This window comes from Corvus brachyrhynchos, unplaced genomic scaffold, assembly GCF_000691975.1.
Source record: "Corvus brachyrhynchos isolate BGI_N302 unplaced genomic scaffold, ASM69197v1 scaffold70, whole genome shotgun sequence".
Lineage (NCBI taxonomy): Eukaryota > Metazoa > Chordata > Aves > Passeriformes > Corvidae > Corvus > Corvus brachyrhynchos.
In genome coordinates, this window is record NW_008236217.1 from 666,972 (window position 1) to 681,744 (window position 14,773).

At 39.8% G+C, this 14,773-nt stretch overlaps 1 protein-coding gene across 1 annotated transcript in view; it reads left to right on the forward strand.

Annotated features, from left to right (window-relative positions):
* The window catches only part of NID1 (nidogen 1), a gene marked incomplete at its 5' end in the record, with an annotated part of 60,188 nt that extends 46,671 nt beyond the window's left edge, over positions 1–13,517 (forward strand). The window contains 6 exon segments of the mRNA XM_017745190.1: positions 1,818–1,944; positions 6,308–6,479; positions 7,236–7,393; positions 8,705–8,828; positions 10,042–10,154; positions 11,636–13,517. Of these exon segments, the coding sequence (XP_017600679.1) occupies positions 1,818–1,944; positions 6,308–6,479; positions 7,236–7,393; positions 8,705–8,828; positions 10,042–10,154; positions 11,636–11,757 (816 nt within the window).
* Positions 13,518–14,773: the final 1,256 nt, after the last annotated feature.

The following is a 14,773-nucleotide window of genomic DNA, read 5'->3' on the forward strand; positions in this document are numbered from 1 at the left end:
TGCCATCAATTTGTCACTGGAAATTCCTGACCTGACTAGTGAAAAATCTTAAACCTAACCTGTAGAAAAAATAATTATTTCCCTTTAGAGAATGGCTCACAATAGCTCGCAACACAAAATCTAATCTCACATGCCTCCAGCAGCTCTTAATATAAACTCGTCTCTATTCACACTTCTACTGACTTTCTGACTCTGGTATAAAATTTTAGGAGACCTACAATAGCAGTATTCCGAGAGGCCTTTTTTTCCATTCATGGTCCCTCAAAGTTTTTTCCTAAATCTTAATCTATTCCTGGTTTTTTTCAGTCAGTTGTCTGCATTTCTTGGCTACACTTATATTTTTCTTTCTTTTTTTTTTTGCTTCCTTCCCCGTGTGTAGGCCCGGTGGGTGGTAGATCTTTTTCCCATGCTTCTTACTACCGTCTTGAGGATCTTTTTCCCTAGAAAATGAATCCCTGGTGCTGAGAACCTCTCTTTTCCACCACCTGTGTTACATGCCAGCCCTTTTCACTGGCAGTTTCATCACATTCATTTGTTTTGCCTGAGGCCTAGGGTTTCTGTTTTCATTCCAGTGTTACTGTATTTATAATAGATGGCAATATCAAGTAGCGTGCTGACCTCTTTTTTTTTTTAATATGTATTATACTGAGTATTTAGTAAATCAAATACTGGCTAAATTACACAGATTCACTTCAGTAAATAGTACCATAAATTGCTGTGATGTAAAGGCAAAATCAAGGTTTTGTCCCTTATGTAAAGTGCTGCTGCAATAATGTAAAAAAAGTAAAATGCTGTGTAAAAAATGGTGTAATAAGACTGAAAGAGACATTATTCTGAATACTTGTCACCTAGTCTCATTATTTACTTGACCTAGCTTCAATTAATTAATTAAAAGTATCTTCAGGAAAGAACTTCCAAGAGATAAGGTGCAATTTTTCCTTGAAACTTTCAATTAAAATGAAACTTTCAGTCTCTGCTAACAGTGTTAGCTTTGTGTTGTCTGTGTTGTATATTTGCAAAGTGACACTAGAGGTGTTTAAATTGTTTTGCAACCTACAGAACTAATGTACACTGATGAATAAGTCCATCTGTTTTAATTCACAGGTTTGGAACACCTTTCTAAGAAGTTGTGTTGCAAAAGCAGCAACAGTGATAAACTTGGGAATCCATGTACACCAATTGCTTTACCCTGAAAATCTTGTTGATTTGCCTGGAGGAGGGAGTTTGAACTCTAAACTCAAACTCCAGTCCTATCTTCTTTCCGCCTGAAAAATTGCATATAAATGTTTCTTGTTGCTGAGAATATTCTTTCCACCAGAGTGATTTATGTAGCACTTGTTTAAGCTAACTTTTCTTTTAAAACCTTACTTTGCTGGAACTTGAGTCAAATGGTGCTACATAGGAAGTGCAGCCATAATGCATGACTTGGATGTCAGTGCAAGTCAGATTTGATAGAAGTCACTATTCCCCCTTAAAGGGAAAGAATGACAGGAAAAAAGCACATGAAGGGGTAACACAGTAAGGTGAAGTCGTAGAAGTCAGACAAACTATTCAGTACTAGTACCTCCAATGCTTCGTTGAAATAATGGTGAATGATGTCTGCTAGTTAAAAGGGACTTTTAACTAAAAGTATTTTTCTAGGATATTTGACAATGACTGTCACTCAATGATCTCCTCAGCCTCTCTTCCCCATTTCCCACCTTTCCTCAAGAATTTTGTTTTTTTCAGGCTTGAGACTTAAAACCATAAATTAGTGCTGCTGATGAATAATTGTTGTTTATCCTAAGCTGATCTATAACTTGCTTGTTGTCCAACAGGACAAAGTCGTTATTGGAGTTGCTTATGACTGTGTGGACAAGATGGTTTATTGGACAGACATCAGTGGCCCTTCGATCAGCAGGGCCAGTCTGCATGGTGGGGAGCCAACAACCATAATCAAAACAGGTAACAGCACAAAATTCTTTCTCTTGCTACTCCCTAGGATTGGTATTAGACTTGAATTTAGTAATATGTACTTCCTAGGTGTTGCCTGAGCTGACTAAGAGTTGTGTTTATATATTAACATGGAATACCATCAGAGGGTGTCTTTGATTTTTGTTCTGGCAAGCAAGGTAGGTGCTGGACAGCTGAGAATTTGTTATATGTTACTGCCTGTTCCGAGCTTCCCTTCCCCCTCCCCAAGACAAGCCAGGACTTGCCTCTGCCATATGCTCTGAACACCTTTGTTCCAAGCGCAGGCAAAACCAAATGTAACTCAAACTCTTTAGCAGTGTCTGATTGGCCGGTTACCCCAGCTCCGCCCCCCAGTCCGCCCCTTTACCCTTCTCCAAATAAAAGAAGGACCCGAGAGGGAACCTGCCCTCTTTGGCTTTGCAATCCTTCTGTGAACGTCTGTAAGTCTGTCTCTGTTTGAAAGCTTCTAATTGCAGGAATTAGGCAAACCGAAGGCTATATTTCTCCCTCTTTGCTTCTGCTGGTGGCATCAGCTTTGCAGCTACCATTTGCCACTTTCAGAGCTACTGAAATGCCAGATGGCCCGTGCTACCTCTCTAGGCTGCCCGAGGCTTTCTAAGGCATTGAACTACAAGCCTAGCCGGTAAAAAGCTGTGAGTATTCCACAGTTATATGCAGTATTTTTTTCTCCTAATCTCTGCCTGTCAGCTGCCTGCTTTACTGAGAAAGGACTGGTGAGCATGGAGGTTGGAGAGAACTCCTGCTCTCTCTTCCTTGGCTTGGGGATCAAACAGCTGAGAAGTTGTTAGAAGCCATTTCAGCTGTGACTTTTCCATGACTTCCACTCAAGTTGTAACATGGAAAGTAAAGCCACCTTGTTTGGTTTTTACCCTTTGTAGTTGTTCAAGGATTTGAGAATTAGACTAGAGTGTATTGTGGAGTTAGTGCTTATACCATTTATATCTTGTTCTTACGCTCTTTCCTTCAAGACTGCTGATCACTGCAGTCCATGTTCATTTTCATTAGAAGGGTTAAGTGCAAGCCCATGCATCTTGGATATTAAAACCTTTTATTGAGTGGAAAGGGCTAAGGGGAAGACAAGTTTAGAGAACAAAGTGAATGGTTGGGGGAGGTGTCATTAAAAAAACACAACAGCAAAAATAGCTGGAGGCACAAGTTGCTTGTGCCCTCAGGATCCTAGAACACCGTTGAAGTCAAGATACTGGAAGAGATCACCTTTGCCTTGAATCCTTTGCATCCATTGTTAAAAAACTTATTAAATTACTTTAGAAAAATGATCAACCAGTTATAAAACTCTACAATAACTTTGGTTTAGTTTTCTTTGGGTGTGTAGAGAATCACTGCCTGGATTTTGTGGTTAGGAATAGTCAGTTTGTGGATATTCCATTCAGGCTCTTAGGGACAGCAGATAGATGGGGGTGACTTAGATCCTACCATTGTCCTAGGAAGGAAAAAGGGACAGCTTAAGGCCATCCCTAACCATTCCAGCAATTATGGAGCTTCATATTTCTGTACCACTTGATGGCTGAGGTATTTTTTAAGGCTTCTTTTTTCATCCCAAAATATTTAATGTGAAAGGGACTCTCACCTGTAGTGCAAGCACGTGCCTGTGCAACTTAGAAACTCTGCAGGGAAAAGATTTTTGCTTTGCACTATTAGTGAATTTTTTCAGAATCTGCACTTTTAAAAATGGGGGAAATTACTATTGCTAAAAACTTTATATGGATATAAATCTGTCTAATGAGAGTGTGTAGGCATTAAAATTCTTGCGACGTATCAAATGTTGGAAAATTTTTGTGAAGGCTTTCAGCTAACTTTGATTATTTAAGATAATTCAAGATGCTTCAATGCCACATGGAAACCTTATGGGTTTTATCTGCTATGAAAAACATTGTATATATGAAGATATCTCATGAATTCTGTTCTGTTGTTTGCATAGGATGTGTATGCTTTTCCTGAAGAGACTGGGAGAGATGTTGCACTTCATTTTTTGTAGGTTAATGAGCATTTCAATAAGGATTCAGACCAAAATAATATTGAATATTCAGCATTCAAATGGATATCTGCTAGGCATGCCAAAATTGAAACTTTAAAATTTCATGAAATAGGAAAATATCTCCCCATCAGAAGACTCATGTTTTGTTTTGATCTTTGCCTTCTTCCTCCTGTGAGCTCCAGCTGCTTTCTTCAGTTCATGTGTATTTTTGTGGAATGTACTGCATTTTTGGTTGAGTTTTTTTAAAGCTCTTGTGATCCAAGTTGTGCTGCATTGCAGAAACGCTGTTTAGTTATGGAGTCCCATCCAGTTCTCCTTTATCCCTGCAGCTGTATAGGCTGTGGAGGCTTTCTTGGCTCTGCAGCTGTGGCAGCAGGTTAGGAAGGAGAGCTTTCCTCTGTTGTACTTGCTTAAAGTCCTATCAGCTGTGCATGGCTGTACAAATCTGCCCTCAGGGACAGAGCCTGTGACTGTATCGGGCCTGATGACAATACAGCAGAAACATATTTGTGCCTCTGGAAAGATGGGTGATTAATGAAGCCTTTAAACATTCCCTTACCCCTCCCTCCATGTGGAACAGTGTTTTCTGGCTCATTATCAACCACACAGAAGGGACATTTGCTTTAGACTTCTATAAATCTCCTAACATAGCGGACATAAGGTAATTGAAACAAGGAAACTGGTCAGGGAGCAGGGGCTCCTGGGAATCAGTGTCAGCCAATCTTTTGCCTGCTACTGTCTTCTGTTTCCTAAAAGAGTCTGGGAGCTCCTCCATTACCATTTAGTCAGTAATCTTCTGATGCCAGAGACTGGGGACTGTTGCCACCACCATCTCAAAATGAGGCCACCCTCAGCAGACTCTGCCATCAGCAAGAGTAGAAACACTTGAAGATCTCAAGTATATGTGAGGTGGTTTCTTGCAGACAACAGGTTTAGCTCTACAGAGGCACTTAGAGAAATAAAGCTGGTAATGTGAAGTCAGTATAACTGAGTCAAAGTGGGCCCAAGAGCCCTCAGGAGGAGTAAAGAAATGCCTGATTAACATTTACTTTCTTGGCCACCGCCCCTCTCCTCTGGGCATGAGCTGTGAGTCAGAAACAATGAGATACATCTTGTTTGTTCCTTTCCACCTCTTCAGCAATTAATATAAATCTAAAATGTCATGTGTGGAGATTAACTGGTAAATGTAATCCACTTGAGTGGAAGAGCAGAGGATGCTTACACTATTGTGCAACTCTTATTCACAGCAACATCACAGTAGCAAATTCTAGAGAGTCCTACCCGATGTTCTGGGCCAAATGCCTTTTCTCCAGAAAGGTTGCTTGTGTCACATACTGTTTGTTTAATGGCTGTCAGTGAATAAACTTAAGAATTAAAAGAAGGCTGACAGGCCACATTCCATCAGTGTGTGGATCAGCATTTGAAAGGTGCTTTTTTTCAACAACTGGCTGGTATAAAGGGTCACTTCACCTCTTTCATGGAGTGACCATGTACAATTCTTTCCTTTTCTTTTGGAGCTGAAATTGAACAGAATTTGATTTTTTTTTTTTTTTTTTTACTTGTCTTTGGCTTCCTTACATTCCATGGCCTGCCTGCTCTTTTTCAATGGAACCTTGAAAAAAACAGAGCAGATTCTCATAGTGGCTGAATTAGACTTTATAAATTTTTTCTGCATCCTGCATCCAAGTTAGAAATTACTAATGCTGAAACACTAAGGTCATTATCTGCTATTTCCTGTTGCTTTTGGAACAACTAACTGTCCAAGAAAAACTGTGAGCATACAGTACTAAGATGTGTTCCAAGAAGAATTGCTCTGCAAAAACAAAGAACTAGATCTAGATTGTCATCAGTTAATGTCATTGTCTCTAGTGTTTAGAGTTTGATTTCGTTTAATTGCTGCATCAGGTAAACTTAGCATAAATTCAGTTTTCAGAGGGGTGCCATGTATGCCAGTACTAAAGAGGGAGAAATATTAAGGGTTATAAAATCCATTTTATGGCCTTCTAAGGAGGGTAGAATAAGATTCTGACACTATCTGCTGTTCATTTCTCTGTTATCAGCTCTTTCTATGTCTGCCCCTTCGAGTAGAGTTTCTGTGTGTGGCAAGTTTGTTCCGTATGGAACTTTTCATTCTATGTCTTTGTGAGAGTTTTGTGTATTTAAACTTTGAGGTAAAATGCATGTTCCTCTTCCAAGTGGTATAAAGTAGCTTTTGTTGAACCTCAGCCAGAATAGTGAAGAAAACTTATCTTAGTTAAAGGTTACCCTTATGAGGTTGATACAGTGTATTGGGAATAAATATAGTGCCTAGGAATGTTTTTCTCTGTTCTCCTGCAGACTTGGGAAGCCCTGAAGGGATAGCTGTAGATCACCTAGGTCGCAACATCTTCTGGACTGACTCGCAGCTGGATAGAATAGAAGTGGCCAGGCTGGATGGGCGCCAGCGTCGCATCCTTTTTGACACTGGTTTGGTGAACCCCAGAGCAATTGTCGTGGATCCTGTGAGAGGGTATGGATTTGTTGGCAAGAGATATGTGCAAAGCTCGATTTTATTTATTTGATTATTTAACAGACTGAGGAGAGACCTGTGCTCCATGCAGAACCCCTCTGAGGGACTTCCATCTTACAGTAAATCGTGTGCATGTTAAGGAGTAAACAACAAAGGTGCCATTGAGGGGCCATGCAAATTCTCAGGCACAGAATGTACATCCAAGGAAAAAAAAACCCACCACTAAAAAATGGCTATTAATAGTAAAACATCAGAGAGTTAATGGCTCTCTCTGGGGATCTCCCCTGAGGATAAACTACTCTGATTCCATTGTGTGTTGCTTATTTGGTACACCAAACAGAAAAATATTGTTTTGAATGGATCTCAAATGTATGCCAAATGCTCTTGCTTTAGCTTGAGCAGACATGATGGGAGGGGAGATGCAGAACTCAAAATGTAGATGTACATTTTGAATGGCTCTCAGAACTGTTGCAATATAGGTCTTTTTGGCTGGCATCCTGATCATAAGCTAAACAATGCAGAGAAAGCATTTCTTCTCATGTCTGTGCTAGCTCCTATTGTTTTAAATGGAAGTATATTTGTTACATTTTTACTACACTTTTTTGACTTCTGTATTGAAGTGTAATATGGCCCTTCTTATTTATTTAAATGACTTAGTGGCTGTGTGTTACTTTTGTGTTCTTAGCATTTTCTTAATTACAACAATCTTTTGAGATTAGTTCCTGTCTTAACTCTTGCCTTTTTCTTCTTCCTAAGAAATTTGTACTGGACCGACTGGAACAGAGAAGCTCCTAAAATTGAAACTTCATACATGGATGGCACAAACAGAAGAATTCTTGTTAAAGATGATCTTGGGTTACCAAATGGACTGACATTTGATCCTTATTCCTCAATGCTGTGCTGGGTAGATGCAGGTAAAGAGGGGCTAAAATGTTTCTTCATAACAGTAGTAGTGTAAGCATGTCCAGTCCTGAAATTATGCACAACCATAGCTTTTGGCTTCGATGATTTATTCATTGCTATTCACATGTGACTGTGTGCAAGCTGAAGGATTTCAGTTCTGATCACAAAACTTTCTAGGAATGCAACAGATCTATGTCTGCATGTCTTGTATGTGGCTATTTTTTAGGTAGTGCTTAGGGCTTTGTAGAAGTTGTTCATTTAAGACTAGGGGAAAACCACAGATTTATCTAACCTGCCTTACAGAATGCTATCCTGGCACTATCGTTCTAAGGCCTGAGGCAAAATCTGGCTTATATTTGACTGAAGCAAGTCTTGAAAAAGCAATGCACCCAAAAGATAAAGAGATGAAAGTTCTGCCACAAGCCCATTGTTAGTTTTGTGACAGTGTCTTACCAGTGGGTGGAGGGGAAGTGTACTTTTAATTCTCACGTAACTTTTATCTTTTTTGGCATCTTGCTGTCTTTCACCCTATAGACTCGCAGAGATGTCTTCCTGTGGAGATGCTTTTACACTTCAAGTCACCTTTCAAGTTTTGGATAAACTAAAATGGTCAAGCTCCCTTTTTCACTGTAAAACAATTTCTCCAGCTTTCAAATGTATCTCCTTCTGCTATCCCTAGTTACTTTAACTCTCTTCCTTTCTTGTTCTCACATTTGCATCTTCTCCTTTTTTGTCTAATTCTGAAACCCATTACTTAGGAGAAACCTACAGGTGTTTACATTTGTTAGCAGTCTTCCCAGCCTGCAGTAGTTTTGCCAGACCTTTTTGCACCCTATCTGCATTTATGAGTTGGATGTTCTTCCTGCAGCATCACCTTCATGGCCCAACCTAGCAAACATTTTGGGAACATGCTCACCAAGCAAACTTTGAAAAAATCCCCTCCAGGGGAGGTGGAACTAGTTAAAGGCTGCAGTGTCCCTCCAGAATGGAGGAGGCCTTCTGTCAGCTTCCGCAGCAACCTGGGGATGCTGGTATCTGTAGCAGGAATCTCAGCTTGTGAGCACTGGCCATGGTTGCATGGGACATCTGTGTTTCTTTAACTTCAGTGGTGTGCTGAGTAGCACTAGCACCGGAGTACTTACCCATTCAATTTTTGGCACATGCATACATGTGACATGGAGGAAGGCTTTGATTAAACAGCACACTGAAAGATTTCCAGGACTTTCTACCCTGTTCATGCTTGTATACTTGTGCTTGTCTTTCATCCCTGATGAGAGCTCTCTTGTTCTGATTCAAAGGCTTAATTGTTTCACTACATCCAGGTACCAAGAGGCTGGAATGCATGAACACTAATCAGCTTGGTCGACGAAAGATTGTTGAAGGGATTCAGTATCCTTTTGGTGTTACAAGTTATGGGAAGAATTTATACTATACAGACTGGAGAAGGTACATTATCTGCTAAAGAAATTGTGGAGTACTTCACTCTTTTTTTTTTCCCCTGGTAGAAACCAAAGTATATACTGCATTTCTCATGCCTGACCTCTCACACATTCCTGTTTTGTTGCTTTCCTGGCAATAGCTGATGCAGGGTGGAGTGGATATGTAGAGTTGACCTATTGGTGCTGCCAGTTAACTGAGTTTTCATTTTTTAGCACAGTGATTTGTCCTTGAAGAAAATGCTTTTAGCACTGAACATTTTTGGGGAAGGAGTGGGCAGTAACTTGTTTCTCTTACAGCTGCTGTATTGTAGAGAGCAGACATTCATCATTCTTGGCTCTCTGTGTCCTATATTATATGAATGCTCAATCAAAAATGAGGGAAAAAAAAGTGTTCACTATCTTGATGAGACTTTCTTTACTGCAAATTCTCTAAAACCTTGCCATACGAACAAGACTTTGAGGTTTACTTTAACTTCAGGGAAAAAACCCAGTCCCTGCATTTTAAAATACGTATTGTTCCTTGATGTAAGTGGTTGCGTGGGCTCTGTCAGCAAACTCTTACCCAAATGCCTCTAGCAATTGCAGCAGGAGTAGCTATTACTGTGTGTGAGGATTTCCAAGTTAGAAACTAGCAAGTGGGAAGTGGTATTCTAGAACAGGGTTGGGGAACAGTGTGCTACAGGCCTGTCACTTGACTGCCCTTTTATACTTTGGAAGGAAGGATTGCTTATGACTAGCTGTATTCCTTCTGGAGATCAGGCTCCACCTGAAACACATCATTGTCCATAATTGTTATGCTTAATAGCTGCAGTGTCAGCTATACCACATTACTTGTTAGAGGGGCAGAATGTGAAAAATGTGCCAAAACTACTAACACATGCATCCCTCCTGTACAGGGACATTGTCCTGCACTGGAAGTATCTTCAAAATTATTAAGGTGTCTCCCTGATAAATTTCTTAGCTTCCTAGAGTGAAGGTCGTAACATACTAGGTTTGCCCAGGAAAGGTGATGTCTTGGAGGATTTTACTTCTGGTATCTCTTCCTAATTGTAAAAAAGAAGCAACTTCAGATTTTCTCTGCTTTTGGTTTTGTTTGGTTTTTTGACTGGTTGGTTGGTTTTTTTGTTGGGTTTTTTTGAAGTTTTTTGTTGTGCTGTTTCGTTTTCTCCAGTACTTTCACCTTCATCTCACTTCTGTATATTTTCTTCTGCATATGGCAGGGATGCTGTTGTAGCAGTGGATCGCACAATTTCGTTAGAAGATGATAACTTCCAGCCTCACAAACGCTCACGACTCTATGGAATCACCACAGCCTTTGCTCAGTGCCCAGGAGGTAATCCAGATGATTCTCAAGTTTTTACAACTGTGTAACACCTTACTGTCCAAATGAACTTTGTAGCACCTCCCATTTATAAGCTGCCAGCTGGTGTAGATAGTGAAGAACTGGTTAGTGCTTAGATTTCTGTTTAGTAAGAAATTAAAAGCTGCCTAAATTCTTTTTCATGAAAGCAGTTGTAGTTGCCACATGAAACCAGAATTGGAGGGGGAGAAGGGACCGTTTCTGTCCTTTGTGAAAGGACACGTGTATGATTAGGACGAGCATCTGACCTGTCAAAAATGCTAATATATCGTCTTCTAAATGGAATGCTGTATTTATGGCTAGGGCCTTATTCACTTATTAAGTTTAAACTACAGAAATACTACGGTCTTCCAGATGTCCTTAATGAGATCCAGTGTTTTTCAAAATGGAATGTTCAGAAAACAGCAGGTGGTAGAGTGGCTGGACTGAGCTGGCCATTCTGCTCTGCTGAATGTTAAGTTTTTCAGATACGTTATTGAAAAGAGGAGAGAGAAAGCTGATACCCTTGAAATACAATTCAGTTTTTTGAAGCAGTATCATTGTGCAGTTGTGTTGTTCTTAGCAAATCACAGGAGAAGCATTTTCTGTTTTTTATTACAACATGGCTGGAATTATAGGAGTTGTGCTATTTTTACTTTAGGACTAAAAAACCTCCTTAGGATAGTTTCTCTTCAAATTACTTAATATATGTAATAAAAACCAATTTAGTGGAAGTTTTGTCTCAGAGTTTGGAAATACATACAAATGTCATAATTAAGAAATCAGTTATGTTGTTATTACTAGTTGATTCACATATCCATTTTGGTAGGCAGTGTAAAATTAAACAACATTGTGTGCTCTGAGTAGATGCTTATACCTATAATATTCAGAACCTTGGTGTCATTTCTTTCTTGTCATATGTCTATTTCAAGTGGTTTTCTGGGTGGATGCCTTTCCTCTCTGAACCCCTGCTTTTGGCACTGACTTCTCTTTCATTTTACTCTTTAATGTTAACATTTCTCCAACCACCTGATTTATTTTTTTTTGTTTTCATGGATCATTCCTCTGTTTTTGTATGGTTGGTATCTGAGGATGATGTTCTGTAGCATTTTGGACTTTGTCCCCACATGTTGCACTTCTCTATTTACTCACTCACTGTCTCTTCATTCTAATATCTGTGACCATGTGGCCAGTTTACAAAGGGTATTTCAGGAACAGCCCAGTTGATTCATGTTGCCTCTTTCATTCTGTCCTGATATCTTAATCTTTCTTTGATGTGAATGTCAAGTTGACACAAGGGATATGGTGACTCTTATCTCCCCAAAGCATAGTTTTCTTTTACTCCTAATCTCATTATGGCTTGTTTCCCTAGTGTAGCCATAAATCTTAACATCTCTTGTATGTGTCTGTTTCAGATTTTATTGTGGGTTTGCATTTATTTTTCTCTAAGGTTTTGCATCTCTGTTTTTTTCCAGGACATAACTACTGTACAGTGAATAATGGTGGTTGTACTCACCTCTGCTTGGCTACCCCAGGAGGCCGTACTTGCCGCTGCCCTGACAACACGGTTGGAGTAGATTGTATAGAAAGAAACTGAACATTAAAATAAGCTTTAGAGCAGCAGACACCTTTTGGAAATGTGCTGTAAACAACTCACTCCTATCAGTGCAATCAGGCCCTAAAGATAAGTGCTCCATGCTGCTGACAGCAAGCCACAATGCACATATGCAGACACACACACACACACACACACACACACACACACAGAGGCAGAGGCTGTTTTGTAGCAGTTAAGCAAGACAGGTTGGGTCCAGCTTCATGTTATTCCTTGTAATATTATCTCTTTGCTTTTAAAGGTAAATGTGGAGGCCTTAGTTGCATCTGCCCAGGCGAAGGAGGATGTGTCTCTTGGCAAAACTGTAGTAACAAACACAGAACAGAGTAAAGAGAGTGGAACTACTCAAATCCTGATACTGAGTTGTACCTTGGAGTATGCAGCTATCTGCAGTTCTGCAGTTATCTGCCGAAGTGGTGTGCTTAGCCCCCTGAAAAAATCAGGGGGTCCAAAGGATGAACAGATGAGGGGGAATACCCAATAATAACACATATTTAATGCCCAGCCACATCCTTCTCACTACCAGTCCTTTCACTTCAAAAACTTAATCTCAGCTTTTGACTTTTGTATTACAGAAGTACTTTATCCATGTGTTGTAAGGATTATCATTCTCACCCTGGCTCATGTGATCCTTTCCTACAGCACATAATTTGTTATAGATAATCAACACTACTTAGTGGATATATTTGAAGCTTTTGTTAGGTTTTAAGAGATTTTTTTCTCTTCTGTTTGAGGTGGATTCCTGAGTAGTTCCTTAAAATTCACTAAAAAAAATTTAGGTATTTTGAACAATTGCTGATAGTTCATCAAGGAATGGATGTTGATTCATTGGGAGACAAGTGGTTTTAAAGAGATAGACAGTCACATTTGTTTTCTGAGAGGTTTTAAAATAGTATTTCTACATTTGATTCTATAAGCCTCAAAGTGGTCACTGAACTCTCTCTTAGCAACCCTTCTTCTTTAGCAAAACATGCCATGCCTTTTTGTAGACCATAAGATACCATGGCAGTTAAAAATCTGATTTTCAGAAAGCTCACCTCTGGTTTGGTGCTTAAAAGAATAAAAGCTAGTGATGCCCCATTTATGTGCCAGTGTTCAGTAACAGCAAAAAGGTGTTCAGAAAATCAAAGCAAAGTTGATATTTTCATCATCACCAGTAAGTTTGGAGAGGGAAAATCTAAACGCATACTCATGTGTCAAATTAGCAGTACAAATCTGGGAGTGAAGTTTGATTTCCCCACTGTGTGTTGGGAAAGAAGCTTGCCTGCAAACCAACCTGTAGCAGAGAAAACAGGGCTTGTGAGGCTCCTGCCAAAGCACATTTCACTGTGTCATGATCAGAGCAGTAAGCTACATCCCCATTTCCTCACTCCCTTTTCAGACACAACAGTGACAGTTTAAAACAGAGCCAGTTCTGAGTCTTAACTGTGTGACATCCTCCTCTTTAATTGTATATTTATCATAAAATAACAAAACATATAAACATTTTAAAGATCTTTTTGTATAACTTTTTATAACTTTTAATTCATTCTATTCATACACTTAATCAGGTATGTCTTACTGTAAATATCAAAAATTTGTTGAAAGGAAGGTGCTTGATAACTCTTTCTCCAGAAGTATTCACATATCTGGTGAAATATTAAAGTTTACACTCTGTACAGATATCTACAGTACAGTCAATAAAAATGGTTGGTTTTTATTTTCTATAAAAAAGAATGTCATGCCTGCAGAAGGAAGTGAAATGTGGTGTCTCAAATATGTTTTCCTGTTGAGTTCTGGGTTTTAGCTAACTCTCATGTCTAGTGATGGTACTTCTCTTCAACGATGCAGAATCATAGGGGAAAAACTGCTGTTGGGCCTTTTGTATTCTGGAGACAGTAGGATCCTTCAAAACAAATACATGAGAGTGCTTAAAGAACACAGAGCTTTCTCTGTTTCAATGCAATCTTTTTGCTGGTTGTAAATTCTTGTTTAGCTTTGTCAAGTAAGCATAATTCAGTTATCCCATACTTCAGACTCCTACCTTAGTGAAAATGTAGGACAAGGACAAAATTTAAAGGGGGTAGAATTTATCCTTATGCTCAAAAATGCCGTGGTACTGGGTTTCTGGGTGACAGGGTGCTTTGCAAGGAGAGAACTACTGGGATCTAAAGGGTGGCATTTGGAGTTACAGCAGGAGATTGAGGGTGATCTGTGCTGGGGACTGCACATGGAACTGGACTGTATGCACAGATCTACAAAATGTTCCTCTTCATGCATTATGATGGTTATTAATTTACTAAACACTAGTCAGCTAATTGCATGCAAATCAATGAGCAATGACAAAGATGTCAAGGAAAATACACCTCAGCAGATCTTCTAGTGTTGATGTGTGAACTTCTGAGCAGTCTGTAGCAGAAAGAGAGAAACAATATTACTGTGGACTGAGTTTTTAGACTGAGTAACTCAGGTATCGTATCTGGGAGTAGGTAGCACTAAACGAGGGGAAGCTTCAGCAAATCCATGTCAGTGGTGTAGATGTGGCAGTTTGCACTTCAAAGTTTGCACAACTTCAGCATTCCAGTCCCTAAAAATGAGGAACTTTTAAAAAGCTCTAGCATCATGTTTTGTTTTTCTTCTAATGCTTGTTGCTAACTTCAACTGTTGTAGCTCAATGCCAATGTGCAGCAAGGGCAAAGCTGTTCCCTCAGGGAAGGGAGGCCAGCAGAAGCCATGGCTTTTCCAGCAATGGACCAAATGAGGCAGACAGTGCCATGAGGTAGCTGGGTTCAGCCCAGGAACCAGACCACCAAGCAAGTCTGTAGTGAAAAGAGTAGGTTTGAAGTCAAGCTGGGAAACTGAGTCAGGATCATAGATCATAATCAGGTTTGGACATAGTGACCAGGATCGGTGATTGCCAGCCAAGTGCACAGTGGTGAGGCAGGCCTACAGCCACATTGGGAAGTTGGCCAGGACCTGAATCAATGGGGTGCCTGGCTGTGGCACAGTTCAGGCAAGG